The sequence below is a fragment of the Hemicordylus capensis genome, chromosome 4 (genome assembly GCF_027244095.1).
Source record: "Hemicordylus capensis ecotype Gifberg chromosome 4, rHemCap1.1.pri, whole genome shotgun sequence".
Classification (NCBI taxonomy): domain Eukaryota; kingdom Metazoa; phylum Chordata; class Lepidosauria; order Squamata; family Cordylidae; genus Hemicordylus; species Hemicordylus capensis.
Window position 1 is genome coordinate 127,262,161 of NC_069660.1, and position 14,531 is coordinate 127,276,691.

General features: G+C 45.6%; 1 protein-coding gene across 14 annotated transcripts in view; it reads left to right on the plus strand.

Annotated features, from left to right (window-relative positions):
• Window positions 1-14,531, plus strand: part of DPYD (dihydropyrimidine dehydrogenase) — a 773,239-nt gene that overhangs the window by 472,413 nt on the left and 286,295 nt on the right. The window contains exon 16 of one of the 14 annotated variants that reach the window (XM_053242819.1): window positions 164-1,150. The exons of 11 other annotated variants lie outside the window; for them this stretch is intronic. In XM_053242819.1, coding sequence (XP_053098794.1) covers window positions 164-334 — 171 coding nt within the window. In that variant the 3' untranslated portion in view covers window positions 335-1,150. Of the gene's footprint in view, window positions 1-163; window positions 1,151-4,129; window positions 4,161-4,381; window positions 4,443-14,531 lie in introns of those variants that run through there. 2 more of the 14 variants (XM_053242821.1, XM_053242820.1) reach the window with 2 other exon arrangements.

Consider the following 14,531-nt stretch of genomic DNA (forward strand, 5'->3'; position numbering starts at 1 on the left):
CCCCCACTCCAGAACACCAGCCACAATTTTCACCATACTACCATCAACAGGCACCACACAATCCCACCCATCCCTCAGCACCCCCAAGCACTGCACAAACAATTGCAAGACAAATTTTTACTCACCTGGCCAATCTGGCACCATGTGACCTTGATCCCCACAGGTGTGCTGGTGGGGAACCACACCTTCAGCTTTCACCCTATGGCCTGGCATTGCCCAGGCTGTTGTGATGACCCCCCAAGCCAGTCATGGCATCAGATGGAGTGTAGTGGAACATCTTCACTGGAAAGGTCTTCTCCCAAGTCTTGGTCCATGTCATGGTTCAGACCTCTGAGTCAGAGGAAGAACGGGAGGACTCGGTTGGGAGTGCAGGCTCAGAGGCACAGCAGCAGGATTTGGCTGGGATAACCGACTCTGGAGCTGAGCTGGAACGGCAGCATACAGAGGAGTCTGGGCAGCTGGCAGACATGAGGGCTGAAGAGGCTGATCAGGAGGAAGCTGGAATTTCACCTGTGTTAAGAAGGCATCTCAAGAGAAAGGCTCAGTGGGAGACACTCAGGCACAATATATCACAGGAGAGGAAATAGAAGTGCTGACTCAGGAAAGCCTGATTGGCTGCCAGTTATCTTGAACCCTATATTAAGCAGACTGTTATTGGCACAGATTGCTGTTAGCAACTTTCACTTACCGCAGACCGTGTTCATACTTAGAATTCTTCAACCTTTCGTATTCCAGCCTGCCCTTGTTCTGTGCATTCCTTGCTCTGTTGTCCCTTGTTCTGTTCATTCCTTGCTCTGTTGTCCCTTGTTCTGTTCATTCCTTGCTCTGTTGTTTTTTTTCAGTTATTACTCAGATATTGTAGAGGGGGGTAGGGATGTGCAAAAAATTTCGGGCACAGATTGATCTGTGCCCGAAACGAGCAATTTTGGGTGATTCGGGTCCGAACCGAATCACCCCCGATGTCCCCCGATATTTTTTGGGGCCGAGCCAAATCACCCCTGATTCGTGCCCGAAAAATTCGGGTGATTCAGGATGACGTCTCTTTGAATTTCCCACCTTTTTGCCTCCATTGATTTGAATGCAAAAAGGTCTGATGTGACGTCAGCTCGAATTTCGGGTCCCAGGGGCAAAATAAAAAAAGTGGGGTGGGGTGGGGTGGGGTGGGGTGGTAGTGCCTGATGGATGGAGGCTACCTCCCAAATTTCAGGGGAATTGGGCAAAGGGCTGCTTTTTGGGGAATTTTTGAAGTTTTAGTGTCTTTGGGGCAGTTCGGGGGCATAGCGTGGGATCTGGGCAAAAAGAGTGTGGTGGTATGGTAGTGCCTAATGGGTGGAGGCTACCACCCCAATTTCAGAGTGATTGGGCAGAGGGCTGATTTTGGGGGAATTGTTGAAGTTTACGTGTCTTTAAGGTTTTTCCCCTTAGAGAAGCATTGAGGTGTCAGCAAATGTATAGCTTCACGCGGGGGGCAAAGGGGTGGACTAGAGCAGTGTGGGGTTGGTGGTAGTGCCAGGTAGGGGCAAGGAAGCTACCTGAATTTTTTCAAAGGATTTGGGCAGAGGGCTGATTTTGGGGGAATTGTTAAAGTTTATGCGTCTTTAAGGTTTTTCCTCATAGGGTATACATGGAGCTTTCAGCAGCCCCATAACTGCACTTGGGGGGTGCTGGGGTGGCCCGGAGCGAGTGGTAGTGTAGTGCACATAGGGTGCCAACCACCCCCATGGGTTTCTAACCCATGGGGTATAGGGTTCTGTTGTTTCTGAGGTGTTCTGAGTGTGGATTCTATGATAGCAAATGAGAGTGGATTCATGGTGTTTCATTGAAAATCTCATTAGCTATCATAGAATAGAGGAAAGATGACTCTAGATACCACTTGCAGGAGAGTAACAGTAGGAGAGAGGGCATGCCCTTGGCTCTTGCTTGTGGGCTTCCCAGAGGCATCTGGTGGGCCACTGTGTGATACAGGATGCTGGACTAGATAGACCTTGGACCTGATCCAGCAGGGCTTTTCTTATGTTCTTATATTCTTAAGTGAGAAGTCGTGAGTGACCAAATTTCAGTGATCACGTGACTGGCAATTGGGGCAGGTGTATGTGATGGGCCACTCATTGTCAGTATGCTCATGCAGATCATTTGTGGATGTGGCCAGGTGAACAGCCCCGCCCCCCCAGCATGATAGGGCCAGGTATAGGGAGTTGCTACTGCAAGAATTCCACAATAGAGCAGTGGAGTGCATCAAACAATGGGGCAGCTGCAGGGCAGTAGATACTGCCAAGGACAACTGGGGTGGGCATCAATGACACATTCATCGACTGCTTGTAGGGAGGAAACAAGTGGAGGCATGGGAATGGCCAAGTGTGGCATTGGAGGGCCCTTGACTCAACATCTGTGCCCTATTCTTGAAGCAGGACAAGGTTCCTCTCACCTACCAACCCACTCATATCCAAGCATTTCTACTGGTCCAGAAGTTAATGAGCAGCCTTCTTGACAATCGCCAGGCTCTTACATGGGGAGGACAATGGGTCCTCCCCATCCCCATCACGTTATTTACACAAATGTTGAGAAACGCTCCATTGTAGAGTTAACCAAAGAGGAGAGGGGTAGGTGTGTTGGAATTAAACTGTGTACCCCCACAGCAGCCCGTTGGCATTCAGCTGCCTCACTTTGGCCAGGTAGCACTTTCTGAGCAGAGAAAATTTTTGGAGATGCTGCAGGGAAACCACAGCAAGGGCAGCCTATACCCCAGGCTCTTCAAAGCAGCATTGTCTTTTGCTCTGCTTCTGAAGAAGAGAGCCCATGCTGTGGGTGCATTGGCACCCCATGCCCACCACCTTCCAGCTGCCTAGGACCCTGACAATGATGACTGCTGTCGGTGCACACCCGTGCAGCAAGTAACACCTTTCCTATGCCAGGCTGCCTTTGTTGGGTGTGAGTCAGGGTGGCCAGAACCTAAGGGGTATACTCGTGGGTCAAATGGGCTGTAAGCCAGAATTTGGCTTTTAAAAAGCCAAATCTGGCCACCTAGGTGTGAGTGGGACAACAGCCTTGGTTGTCCTGTGAGGGGCATAGTTGTGTTAGGTACAAAAGCACTAAGGGGTTTTTGTGAAGTGCTGCGATGTATTGAAGGGGTACAGTGCTGCAGTGTAGCACTGTGTGGTGTGCATTCGTGTTTCTGCCCAGATGGCTGCCAGCTTGGCTGGAGCGACAAGACATGTAGCCGTGTGTGGGAGTGCCTCCCCACTGCCCACCATCCCTATCCCTCTCTCCCCTCGAAACTGGGCGGGGGGCACCCAGTCAGCCTTGACAGCATCTGAGAGCTAGGAATAGCTGAAAGGGTTGTGTGTCTTTAAATTCTCTGAACGCATCATTGTTGCCAGGCAGAATGGGGAAGAGAGGGGAGGATAGCAGCGGCATGGCAATGTGGCCGAGAGGTGGCCAGCAAGACCTGCAGTGTACATAGAGCAGCCAAATCCCTGTCCGAGTCAGCGCCGCCTCCATGACTGTGGTTCCAAAATTGGCACAAAACTGCAGTTATGGAATCCGGGTTCAGACTTAACCTTTTGGTGGCCAGTCCGGAGGTCTCAGTGACGAATCTTTGTGCAAACCTAAGATTCAAATTGGATTTTGGCAAGGCAAACCACAGACTTGAAACCATGGTTTCATGCAATCAGACATAGTGGAGTTCCAACCTCTGTTTCAGTCTGGTTCCATGTTATGTCTGAATTTGGCCACGGTATCCAAGAATAGCAGTTTCCCACTGGTTCTCACCCTTCCACCAGATTTGCATTATTCCCACTATATGTTTTCATCAGCAACCATGCACTCCAGGTCGCTCATCTTGGCTCGGAGGGTTCTGGCATTTGTATATAAACAGCTCTATACAGTTTTGGCTGTATGATTTCTCTTTTTTCGAACTTATAGACGGCTCTGACTATTGGACTAACTGATTGACAAAAAATCTTTTTCATTTTTTGGTTTATAATGTAGTTGATTTCTGACTGTCTCAGGTAGTTTCTTGGTTATGCACCTTTTTATGATACACAATCTTATCTTTTTATGTTAATCTTTTTTAAGATAATAATTTTGAGATTCCCTCTTTTCCTTTTTCTCTCCCCCGCCTCTTTTTTAGAATGTACTCACTAAATAAAAGCTGCACTGAAGTAATTATGTAATGTCTGTTTGTTGAAACTCAGCTTGATATCTGCAAGAATGCATAAACCAGTCCTAAATTTGATTGCTATTACATGATCAATTCTTACGGTATAGACAGTAAATCTGTATTTCTTCAATTATATTTTACCACAATATATAGAAGTTTAGAGATGTCTTCTATCTTTCTGATTCAATTTTTCCCCTTGCCTTTTGTATTCTCTGTATATAGACAATAAAATCTTGATTAAAAAATATAAATAAACAGCTCTATTCTGAGTCCCTTACTGGCATTGGCATGTGCTGTCTTCCTTACTGTCACTTTAACTTTTGTACCAGCTGTCATGTGTTTCCATCTGACTAGAACTCCTGGTTTTATTCTGTTCCATTCTGGTTTATCTGAAATGTTTGCACCCTCGATACCACCCAGTTCCTGTTGGCAATTCCCCAGGCATCATTTTAAAAGCTGCTCTGCAACCTTTTTGATTTTAAGTGCCAGCAGTCTGGTTTTAACTTGGTTCAAGTACAGCCCATTCCTTTTATACAGACTTTGCTCCCTCAAAATGTATTCCAGTCCCAACAAATCTAAACCCCTCCTTCTGACACTACCATCTCATCCATGAATTGAGACCCCTCGGTCCACATGTCTCACTGGCCCTGTGTGTGGAAAAGGTAGCACTTCAGAGAATGCTACCCCAGGCACGGCTCGTGAACTCTCCTCTGGGGGGGGGGGGCAAGGCGGCTTCTTTAAGGGTTAACAGAGCCAGTGCTCCGTGCCACCCAGCAGCCCCCCCCCGGTGGGCAATCGCCTCTACCACTCACCTGGCCGCTGGTGGGGGCTTGCCTCCACAGGAGCCAGGTGAGTGGTGGAGGCGATTCCCCGCCTCAGGGGCTGCTGGGTGGCACGGAGCACCGGCTCCGTTAACCCTTAAAGAAGCCGCCCGCTGCCCCCCCCGGAGGAGAGTTCACAAGCCTTGCCTGTGCTACCCTGGGGGTCATGGACTGCTACTTAATATGCTACTTAGCAGCCTATAATATGCTACTTAGCAGCCTAAATTTGGCTTCTAGGACCGACTGTATTTCCCGACATCATTTGTGCCGATGTGCGCCGTGACAGCTGACTTCTCCCCAGCACTGCCTAAAAGTCTATTTAGATGCTGTGTGACGTCTGCAACTCTTGCTCCAGGCAGGCAAGTCACTGTGCAGTCTACACACAGATCACAAACCCATCTCTCTGTGCCCCTAATGACCACATCACCTACCACTAGGAGGCCCCCACCCTTGGAAGAGTATCCTCTGTGCAAGAGGATATGAGTGCATCACCCAAGGAAGAGGTCCATAATTGGGATTGCTGCTTATCTTCCCCTTCACTCTCATAAACAGGCTCTTTGTTGTTTCAAAACCCTGCGAAACCTGTTGGACTATGAGAGAAAAGAAAGGTGTTCTTCCTTCATAAGAAGCAAAGCCTCTTATTAAAAACTGTTGGGCATCTCCAGCCTTGTACAAAAATACACTGTGCAACATCTTTACTAACACAGCGCTTGTACTGCATGAGGATGTGCTGGTGTTGCTGAAGTCTTCCAAAGTAACACGGCAGTGGTGCTCACATGGGGACAAGGTGAATTTTGTCAGTCTCCCCTTCTCCTGGAAGCAACCTATGCTGCTCACAAATATGTCCCTGAGGGCTGTGCGGCGTGACCCTGAGGGACATTTTCAGTTAGCACAGGGTATTTCCGGGGAAAGAGGAGATTGCAAAATTATCCCCCCTATTTGTTTGCTGTTGCTGCTGAGTTAGATGATCTCATCTACAGCACGCACATATCTCAAATTGTGCCCAAGCTGCACTAGTCAAGATGTCAGCCACTGTTTATAGACTACTCAGTGTTAATGTGTGTAATGTTTCCATGAATTCACCTCAGAACTATCATCATTACAATTTTAAATGTATTACTAAATGAGGACAGATTTTTGTTCTCTGAGTAGAAATCTCTTGTTGCTTATTATAAAATGCTCTGCAGAATCTGGGCTTGAAGAAATAGTTTTAGTTTAAATCCCTATTTCCTCCCCAGGAAAAAGCATGTAATACTAAATAAGCTATGCACTGGTGTTTTGTTTTGTTTTAATGACAAAAAAGATGCTTTCTGAGCTTTGTCTGAGTGAACTTAATGAGCAGAGAATGACATTCTCTGCTCAAACAAGAGAGTACAAGAGATGAGGATACAAAAGCATATCAACTAGTGATTACAGTAAATTATGTTATAGTAAATATTAAAAAGAGAAGGCAATTGATATATAATTGTTATTGCATATGATAGAGGCAGTTTAAGCAGAGGGTTTAAAAAAAACTGCTAGGAATTAAGCCTTTGTTGCTATCAAAGCAGCTGACAGTGCTTTGAACTGATTTTCAGTACAAAAGAAATTGCATTAACATTAACCAAATTACAGCTACCTTAAGTCTTACTTTCACAGGGCCCTGACAGGAGAAACTATACAAGAATCCCTGTGAATTTAGGGGTACTTCCAAAGTTATCTTAATCCAAAAAATTTCCCCAGATTTTGTAGTTCTGAATTACCTGATCTTGCTTCTGATGTGTACAAAGCATGATGCATGCAAAGCCTCCCATAGTTTTTAGCTCCTTCACATCAGTATCTCACTTCTGCCATATTACTACCCCATATCATGTGCATGGTTGCATCAGGAATCTTCATGCCGTGTCATACTGATGTGTAAGTGCACTTTTGTCAATTGAGAAAACATTGCAACAATGCAAGCTTTTTGTGCTTGTACATGTGTTTGTATCAAAACTGTGTGGTGTAGTGTTTTACCAATCTGCAGGTATGCAACATTCATTTCAGTAAAACACTGCACAAAATGAATCTCACATCAAGATTGCTTATTTGCAGGAGTTTATTAGTGCATATGTTCTCTGCATTAATGGAGAAACAAAGATACAAATGCACTAAAGGAACTGAAAGCTGTAGCAAATGGTGTATGTGCAAATTCCAGGATTAACTTTAGAAATCTTCTGTTTAAACTGGTAGTTGGGGGGAGTTCAATACACGGCAGAGCAAACCACAAAAATAATTAAGGAATATACTCCTCTGATCCATAATAAATGTGTTGTTGGTTGTAGTTTGGGCATGATCTACAAATGTATATACTGAATGTTCTGAAGTAATTAGGAGATGTTTAGGTCTGACACTGTAGATGCAATGCTCGCATTCAGACGTAATGGATAACCACAGTTAATCATGACCAAGGTTGCAACTCCATTATGCCCAAATGCACAAAACTGCTGTAACGGGCAAAAAGCTACCTCCGGTCTGTCTTGCCAAACTCCAGTTTGAACCTTCAGTTATCTCTAAGATTCTCTGGTGATACCTGAGATTTGGCCTCCGAAGCATTATGTCCGACGGCTGACACAGCTCAGCCATAACTGCACTTTTGCAGCTATTTTCAAACTGCGATCATAGAGGCAGTTTGCGCAGGCCCACTTGAGGAGATGGCTACACCATGCTTTTGGCACTTCTCACTGAAAACCAGCCCCTCCCCTCCTCTCAGCTATGCAGCTATGGAGTTGCCAGGCTACTAGGACGCCACCATGCCCCATCCCAGACTTGTCAGCCTGTCAAGCTGCACAGTCACTTGGAGGCATCCCCAATTCCCCCTCTGTCCCTTGCTCCCCCACCTAGCAAGTGGTAGAGGTAGCTTTTGGCCCGTAACAGCAGTTTTGCTCCTTCGGGCATAATGGAATTGCAACCTTGGTCACGATTAACTGTGGTTATCCATTATCCATTAAGCACTGGTATTGCAAGGCATTTAAAGGGCTTTCAGTGCCTTTTCCCTGCCGAGGGCCGGCAGAGTGCTCTGAAAATGCACGATTGTGCTCGGCATGCCTCTTCAAGATCATAGCCAATTGCGGCTGCCCTGCTGAGGTAGTGACACTTTGCTCACAGTCTGGCTATGGAGCTGGCTGGGATGAGCCTGGGAGGCAGAGCAGCAGGGAGGGGCTCCCCTCTCCTGCAACTGGAGTTTGGCTGGCCACAATTCGGTGAACATCTGCAGCGCAATTTGGAGTTTCGTATTGAAATCCTGGCCACAATAACTGTGGTTGTCTGTTACGTCTGAATGCCGCCAGAGCAATGTGAATTATGATCTAAAGTCTGTTTACAAACATGTTGTTTTATCTATCTAGCCTTAAGGACATCTCCGTCTGCTGGTTCTACAGCACTGATATTAGGGCAATATTATGCAGGCACAGCAGTGTTTGTGTAGTTAAATTCAGCTTTCCTTCATTACTACATATAGCACCAAAATCTACACTGATATAAGAGCTGATGATGCAACTGTAAGATCTTCCCCTCAGGGGATGAAGCCGCTCTGGGAAGAGCAGAAGGTTTCAAGTTCCCTCCCTGGCTTCTCCAAGAAAGGGCTGAGAGAGATTCCTGCCTGCAACCTTGGAGAAGCCACTGCCAGTCTGTGTAGACCAGGCCTGCACAACAGAAGGCCCGGGGTCCGGATTTGGCCCACAGGGACTATTTTACTGGCCCCCTGGTATCCTGCAGCAACACAGGAGCAGGAAACTGACTTATAGAGCCATCCTATGCATGTTTTCTCAGAAATATGCACCATGGTGTACCCAGTGAAGTTTACTCCCATCTAAGCATGCTTAGCATTGCAGCCTGAAAACAACAACAGTTTAGGGAGAGGAGGGGACTGGCATTTTGGGGGGGCTGGCTTGCACTCCAGGGGCCCCACTGACTGATCAGGTACAGGACCTATTTTCTGGTCACTATTCTTGGGTCAATTGACGGAATAGATCCACAAGTAACAAATAATATTTTTATTTTAATGTAATAATGTGCAAAAAATTGACCTTGGCCCCTGCATGACAAGTTGTAGATGGTTCTGGCCCACTAGGGCATTTGAGTTGTGCAGCCCTGGTGTAGACAATACTGAGCGAGATGGACCAATGGTCTGACTCAGTATATGGCAGCTTCCTATGTAAGTGTCCCAAATCTGATTCATAACAGAGGCCATATTTTCAGTTGAACAACAACATAGGTAATAGTAGCTTTGCCCTCTGCTGTGTGAGTTGAAAAGTGCTCTTCTACTTTCTAGCATAAGCTGCAGTAGACCCCTCTGTTAAATATCCAGCTAAGTGGATCACACTTCTGAGTCAAAATGCCGGCAAAGAGGAGTGGACAGTTTGAAATGTACAGTACAAGGAGAGCACTCTCACAGAGCTTCCGTTCTTTTCTACACTGTGGGGAGCATTAAGGACCCCATTGCCTTTGTATTAGAGTGAGGTGCATAATAAGGGGTCCTTGGGATTAGAGACTGTGCTGGTTACCCGATAGGAAGCCCCCTATGGGATAGGACCCAGGTTGCTGGGTAAAAATTCTTCGTTGCCATTCTTTGCCAGAGTTCTTAAGAGTGATTGTGACTGAATTTTGTTGGAGGGAAACTCCCCAAATAACAGGATATCCTACAATTGCCTGAACATATAAGTGGACAATGGGTTGTCTATCCTAACAGTCAACTAAAGGTAAAGGTAAAGTGTGCCATCAAGTCAGAGTCGACTCTCGATGACCACTGAGCCCTGTGGTTGTCTTTGGTAGAATACAGGAGGGGTTTAGCATTGCCATATCTCACGGCAGTATGAGATGATGCCTTTCAGCATCTTCCTATATCGCTGCTGCCTGATATAAGTGTTTCCCATAGTCTGGGAGAACATACCAGCAGGGATTCGAACCGGCAACCTCTGGCTAGCTAGTCAAGTCATTTCCCTGCTGTGCCATTAGGTGGCTCAACTAGCTGACTCCAAAGTGAGGTCTGTCAAAGGGCACTGTACCTGACAGTGGGAAAGATGCAGCCAGGGAGCTTACAGGAATATCTGCTGCTGTTTTGGCTGAACTCCAGTTACTGTTATCCTTTTCCAAGTGCATCAAGGTTTGTATTCATTGGCTCTTGCCCTGCTCCATAGAGGACACAGAAAGTATGGTTCTATAGAGTGCTTGAAGTGGGACAAAGGGGAAGCATGGGACGGTTTCAAGCTGATTACATCCATTGGAAAAAAAGTGAGATGGTTTATAGTCTACTGGAAAAGGAGTGGAATGCCATCCCGACCCATCCCACCCCACTCTGATATTAATGTCAGTCATATATTGACTATACATGGTATAGATAGAGGCACAGTATAACTAGCTCCACTTGGAGATATTTAAGCATCTCAAGATTTCAAAAAACCTCAAAAGAATCACTGTGAATTCTGTGCTCTTGCATGCCCATCCAGGTGCATTTCTTCTGCTTCCCCAATGGTTGTCCATGGACACTAGGGTTGTGCGTTTTTTGTTTTTTTCTGTTTTGTTTTTGGCCCGAATCTGAAACACCCCCATTTTGTTTTTTGTTCGAAATCAGCCAATCCGAAACACCTCAGTTTTGTTCTTTGTTCGAAATTGCAAAATCCGAATCTGAAATGTTTTGGATTTTAAAAAATGGCCATGGGGAAAAACTAGTGGGTGGGGATGGTAGTGCCCAATGGGTGGAAACTACCACCCAAATTTCAGAGGAATTGGGCAAAGGGCTGATTTTTGGTGAATTTTTGAAGTACAGGATTTTTCCCATAGGGAAGAATTGAGGTTTCAGCAAAAGTATAGCTTCATGTTGGGGGGAAAGGGGTGGCCCAGAGCAGAGTAGGGTGGGTGGTAGTGCCCAGAGGGGGCAAGGAAGCTATCAGAATTATTTCAAAGGAACTGGGCAGAGGGCTGATTTTTAAAGATGTAATGGAGTTGGCGTGTCTGTAAAGTTCTTCCCCATAGGGAATGATGGACCTCCATAATTCCTGCCCCATAACTGCACTTGGGGGGCACCAGGGTGGCCCAGAGCGAGTGGTGGTGTAGATAATAATAATAATCTTTATTACGGTCATTGACCAGCACAGTGGTGGTGTAGAGCACATAGGGTGCCAACCACCCCCATGGGTTGCTAACCCATGGGGTACTGGGTTCTGTTGTTTCTGAGATGTTTGAGTGTAGATTCAGATTCTCTGGTAGCATATGAGAGTAGATTCATGGTTTGTCATTGAAAATCTCATATGCTACCAGAGAATCTACACTCAGAACACCTCAGAAACAACAGAACCCAGCACCCCATGGGTTAGCAACCCATGGGGGTGGTTGGCACCCTGTGTGCACTACACCACCACTCGCTCCCAGCTACCCCAGTGCCCCCTGGGTGGAGTTATGGGTCTTCTGAAATCTCCATTATTCCCTGGGGGGACGACCTTAAAGAAGCATAAACTTCAACAATTCCTAAGAAATCAGCCCTTTGCCCTATTCCTTTGGAATAGGGCAAGTGGCAGGCACCCCTTGGGGCACTGCCACCCAACCCACTGTTTTGCCCCTCAGGCCTCCTTTCTGCCCTGAATCTGCCCCAAAGACATGTCAACTTCAGAAATTCTTTAAAAATCAGCCCTTTCCCCAATTCCTTTGGAATCTGGGTGGCAGCAGGCACCCATTGGGGCACTACTACTAGAACCACTCTTCTGCCCCCAAAGCCCCCTTTCTGCCCCGAATCCACCCCAAATAATATCAACATCACACATCAACAACAGCAGAGCTTTGGAAAAAAATCAGGCAGATTTCCAAAGGTCATGCACATCCACATCCCCCCGCCCGAAATGCAATTGATCTACACACAACAGTGTGAAACAACAACAATGAAATGCACACTGCCCCACTGGCCAGTGAGGGTAAATGCACACTGCCCCACTAGCCAATGAGGGTAAAATTCACGCTTAAATTTGCTTAAAAGGAATAAGGAGGCAATTGCCAGCAGATCAGCCCATGATTTCGCTGGCCAGTCTGTGGTTTGGAAGGGCTGGAAATTCAAACAGATGTCAAAACTCAACATGGAGACTGAAGGAGAAAGCATTTTTGTGATTGCAAAATGGAGTTCCAAAACAGTCGAAACAACAAAACATTTTGTATCCGAAACAGGGACGTTTTGTTTTGGCTACAAAATTTTCTGTTTTGAGCATTGGGTGTTTTGTTTTGGCTACAAAACAGCCGAAATGGCCTGTTTTGTGCACAAAACGTTTTGTATCCGAAACGAAACACACATCCCTAATGGACACTCCATCACAACAACATAGCTCTGGGCTGCTCTGCTTGTGAGATAGATATGAAATCTTTCTGCCCATGACATCTGCATTGTGTGGACTGCTGTAATTGTTCTGCATGTACTCCCATGTCTATCCTCCATTTGAGTTAGTTCTAGGCATTTTAGAAGGAAGATTTGCCCTTCCTGTGGCCATTCCTCTTGAGTCTGAGCAGAGGCTGATGCTGAACATGGATAAAGTTTGTTCAAAGTTACAATTGCCATTGCATAAAGCTCAGCAGCAGGAGAAATTATCTACAAGAACAAGTTGCCAAAACATTTTGGAATTCAGCTCAGAATCTTCTTTCTGTGGTATAGCCCTGTTGTCTTCTATGATATTACACAAATATATGTGAATTAGCTCATAATCTCTATTTTTATTTATTGTTTCCCCCCAAATATTCCCCCTAATGTATGGAGCTCAAGAAAGGGATTTAGAAGGTTAACTATAAAGAAAGACATCAGCAAAGAACACAGCTTAAAAAATATCGTTGAAAGTGAGTGACAAGTTTCCCATGGTGTACATAAGCACTCTTGGTGACCCTCATTCAGTATTTGACAGTGCACATCATGGCATTTTAATGGAACATTTGATAAATTAAATCATCCTGGAAACAGGGATTTCCTTGACTAAACAGAACTTTGAGTAAAGTAAATTAGTGGCATTTGACTGACAATTAAATCCTTTCACCATTGGCTCAGAAAAATGACTGACTAACCTTTCCCTAAGCAAACTGAAAACCATACCAGGAGAGCTAAACATTATAGAAAAAATATAGACTGTGATGTTGGTGTATAGTTACCACTTACATTTTTGTAAACTCCATTGATATTCGTAGGATTTATCTTCCAGTAGATTGTGCAGTATTGTCACCTTAGGCCACCTTTATGTGTATCTTGAGAGATGTGGTTGCCATCACCTTTGAAGTTGTTCCCCTGCCACCTGGAAAAGGAGGTCTATGTTTAAGATAGTAGAGTGGACTGGTGCAACTGTGGTTGGGGTTGTTTGGTATTGTATGTGCAACTGTGTGACAACATTGTGTGTGTGTGTGTGTGTGTGTGTGTGTGTGTGTGTGTAGAGACTTCTAACAGAATTCTCAGCTGCTTGCCAAATTAGAGTTCCCAAGATTAATTGTCAAGGCTTTACACACACACACACACACACACACACACACACACACACACACACACACGAACAAAGCCACTATAATTTTGTAGTGCAGATATGCCTCTAGTCATCTGAAGGTTTCATGTTAAATTGTTCCTCTACAGCAGGTGAGACAGTTTGCCCATGATGGTTTCCTTAACACATGCCCAGGACATCAGTGGGTTGCTTGAATCTGCCTGGGGTGAAAATGTTTATGATTATTATTTAGATGATAATAGTGCACATACATGGTATCTGTCAAAAAGCTGCCTTTGTACTTCCAAGCCTGAAGACCCTTAGATAGAAATTAATAGTTTCTTGAGCGGGATTATATAGCTTTTTCTTGTATCTGGATTATAACACTGGTTTATCATTTAATCTCTGATGAAACCACAAATGCTCATTTAAGTAATGCTCACGTGGTGCTTGAGAACACAACTTTACAAGCTTGGAAGAGAGTGTGCACAATCTCAAAGTCACTTGAAAAGATTCAAAAATGGTGTGATGTGTCTGAGAAAGTACGCAGTTGAATGGAAGGAATTGTGTGGCTTTAGTTTATTTGTAAGTAGCTACCTGTTCTAGAAATTACATTGGCTATGATATATTTGTTTGGAAGCTGTTTTACATGTTTTGGGCATAAAATATCATGCTTTGCCTTCTTAGAAAATCTAGCATTTTCACAACAAAAGCCTGGTCTCAGAGCCACTCTTACCCCCAGATCTTAGGGCCCCGGTCTGTGGCCTCCAAGGTCCGGGGGTGGCGGCCTCCAAATGACCAGGGGAGCTCCGCCGCACCAAACCGCTGCTTTTCTTAATTTTAGCCACTATGTGCACGGCTAGGGGGTGAGTTGAGCAGGCCTCTCCCCCCACCCATGGTGGGAGGAGTGGTCACTGTCGCTGCTGTCACAGGGCAGGGCAGGGGCAGGAGGCCAATAAGGCAGTGTGAAGATGCCCCCATCTCCACCAATTTGCTGTCTGAAGTGGCTGCTCTCTCTCTCTCTCTCTCTCTCTCTCTCTCTCTCTCTCTCTCTCTCTCTCTCTCATACACACACACACACAATGTACAAAATCCCTG